The 1,047-nt window shown below is 40.5% G+C and overlaps 1 protein-coding gene across 1 annotated transcript; it reads right to left on the bottom strand.

The window, feature by feature from the left end:
• Window positions 1-6: 6 nt before the first annotated feature.
• Window positions 7-1,044, bottom strand: LOC121963389 (protocadherin gamma-C3-like; the record flags this gene model as incomplete). Its single annotated transcript, XM_042513676.1, has 1 exon — window positions 7-1,044. A coding segment is annotated over one exon (1,038 nt), but the record flags the coding sequence as incomplete, so codon positions are not given.
• Window positions 1,045-1,047: the final 3 nt, after the last annotated feature.

The following is a 1,047-nucleotide window of genomic DNA, read 5'->3' as shown; positions in this document are numbered from 1 at the left end:
AACACTCGTGCTGGAGAGAGGTGGGCTGCCCTCATCAGTCGCAGTGATGCTTATATTGTATTCAGATGAGCTCTCTCTGTCAAGAGGACCGTTGACCACCAACGAATAGTAATTCTTGTAATTTGGCTCCAATTTAAAAGGAACATTATTAGAGATTTTACAGTTCACCATCCCATTTTTACCTCCGTCTTTATCAAACACTGAAACAAGTGCAATGGCGGTGCCAATGGACGCATCCTCTTTCACTGCATTTAACAGTGATGTCACAGAAATTTCAGGGGCATTGTCATTGACGTCTAGAACTTCAATCAGTAATTTTGCATGCGAGTTCATTGGAGAAACGGCTCCATCACTAGCTTGTACTCGAATTTCAAAAGCATTATTTTCCTCAAAGTCGATATTCTTTTTATTTGTTACAGTCCCAGTTTTTTCATCTATAGCAAACAAATCGGTTTGTTTGCCTCGGCCAACTTCACTGAATGAATACAAAACGTGCCCATTAATACCTGCATCCAGATCAGTTGCATTTAATGTAATTATTGTTGTGCCTATCTTTACATTCTCATACACACTGGCTTTATACAGACTTTGACTGAAAACGGGAGGATTATCATTAATATCCAACACATTCACTATTATAGTCATACTGCCAGATTTAGCAGGAGTTCCTCCGTCGATGGCAGTCAGTGTGAGTCGGATCACAGATTGTTTTTCTCTGTCTAAAACTTTCTGAAGCTGCAGTTCGACAGTCACAGTCTCTCCTATATGTGTTATGAGAGAGAAGTGTTCATTTTGGCCCAGCTTGTAGCTGTTAACAGTATTTTTACCGACGTCTGCATCGTGAGCAGGATGTAGAGGAAATTTTGCCCCTGCTGCCGTGTTCTCTGTGATGTTGATTACCTGCAACTTACTAAGGAATGTTGGAGAATTGTCATTTACATCTAAGATGACAATTTCTATCCTGTACAGTTTTAAAGGGTTATTTATTACTGCCTCTAAGCTGAGAGTGCATTTTGCTTCATCGCCGCAGAGCTCCTCTCGATCTAT

Source organism: Plectropomus leopardus, unplaced genomic scaffold, assembly GCF_008729295.1.
Source record: "Plectropomus leopardus isolate mb unplaced genomic scaffold, YSFRI_Pleo_2.0 unplaced_scaffold11103, whole genome shotgun sequence".
Classification (NCBI taxonomy): domain Eukaryota; kingdom Metazoa; phylum Chordata; class Actinopteri; order Perciformes; family Serranidae; genus Plectropomus; species Plectropomus leopardus.
This window is presented reverse-complemented; position numbering and strand designations above follow the sequence as displayed.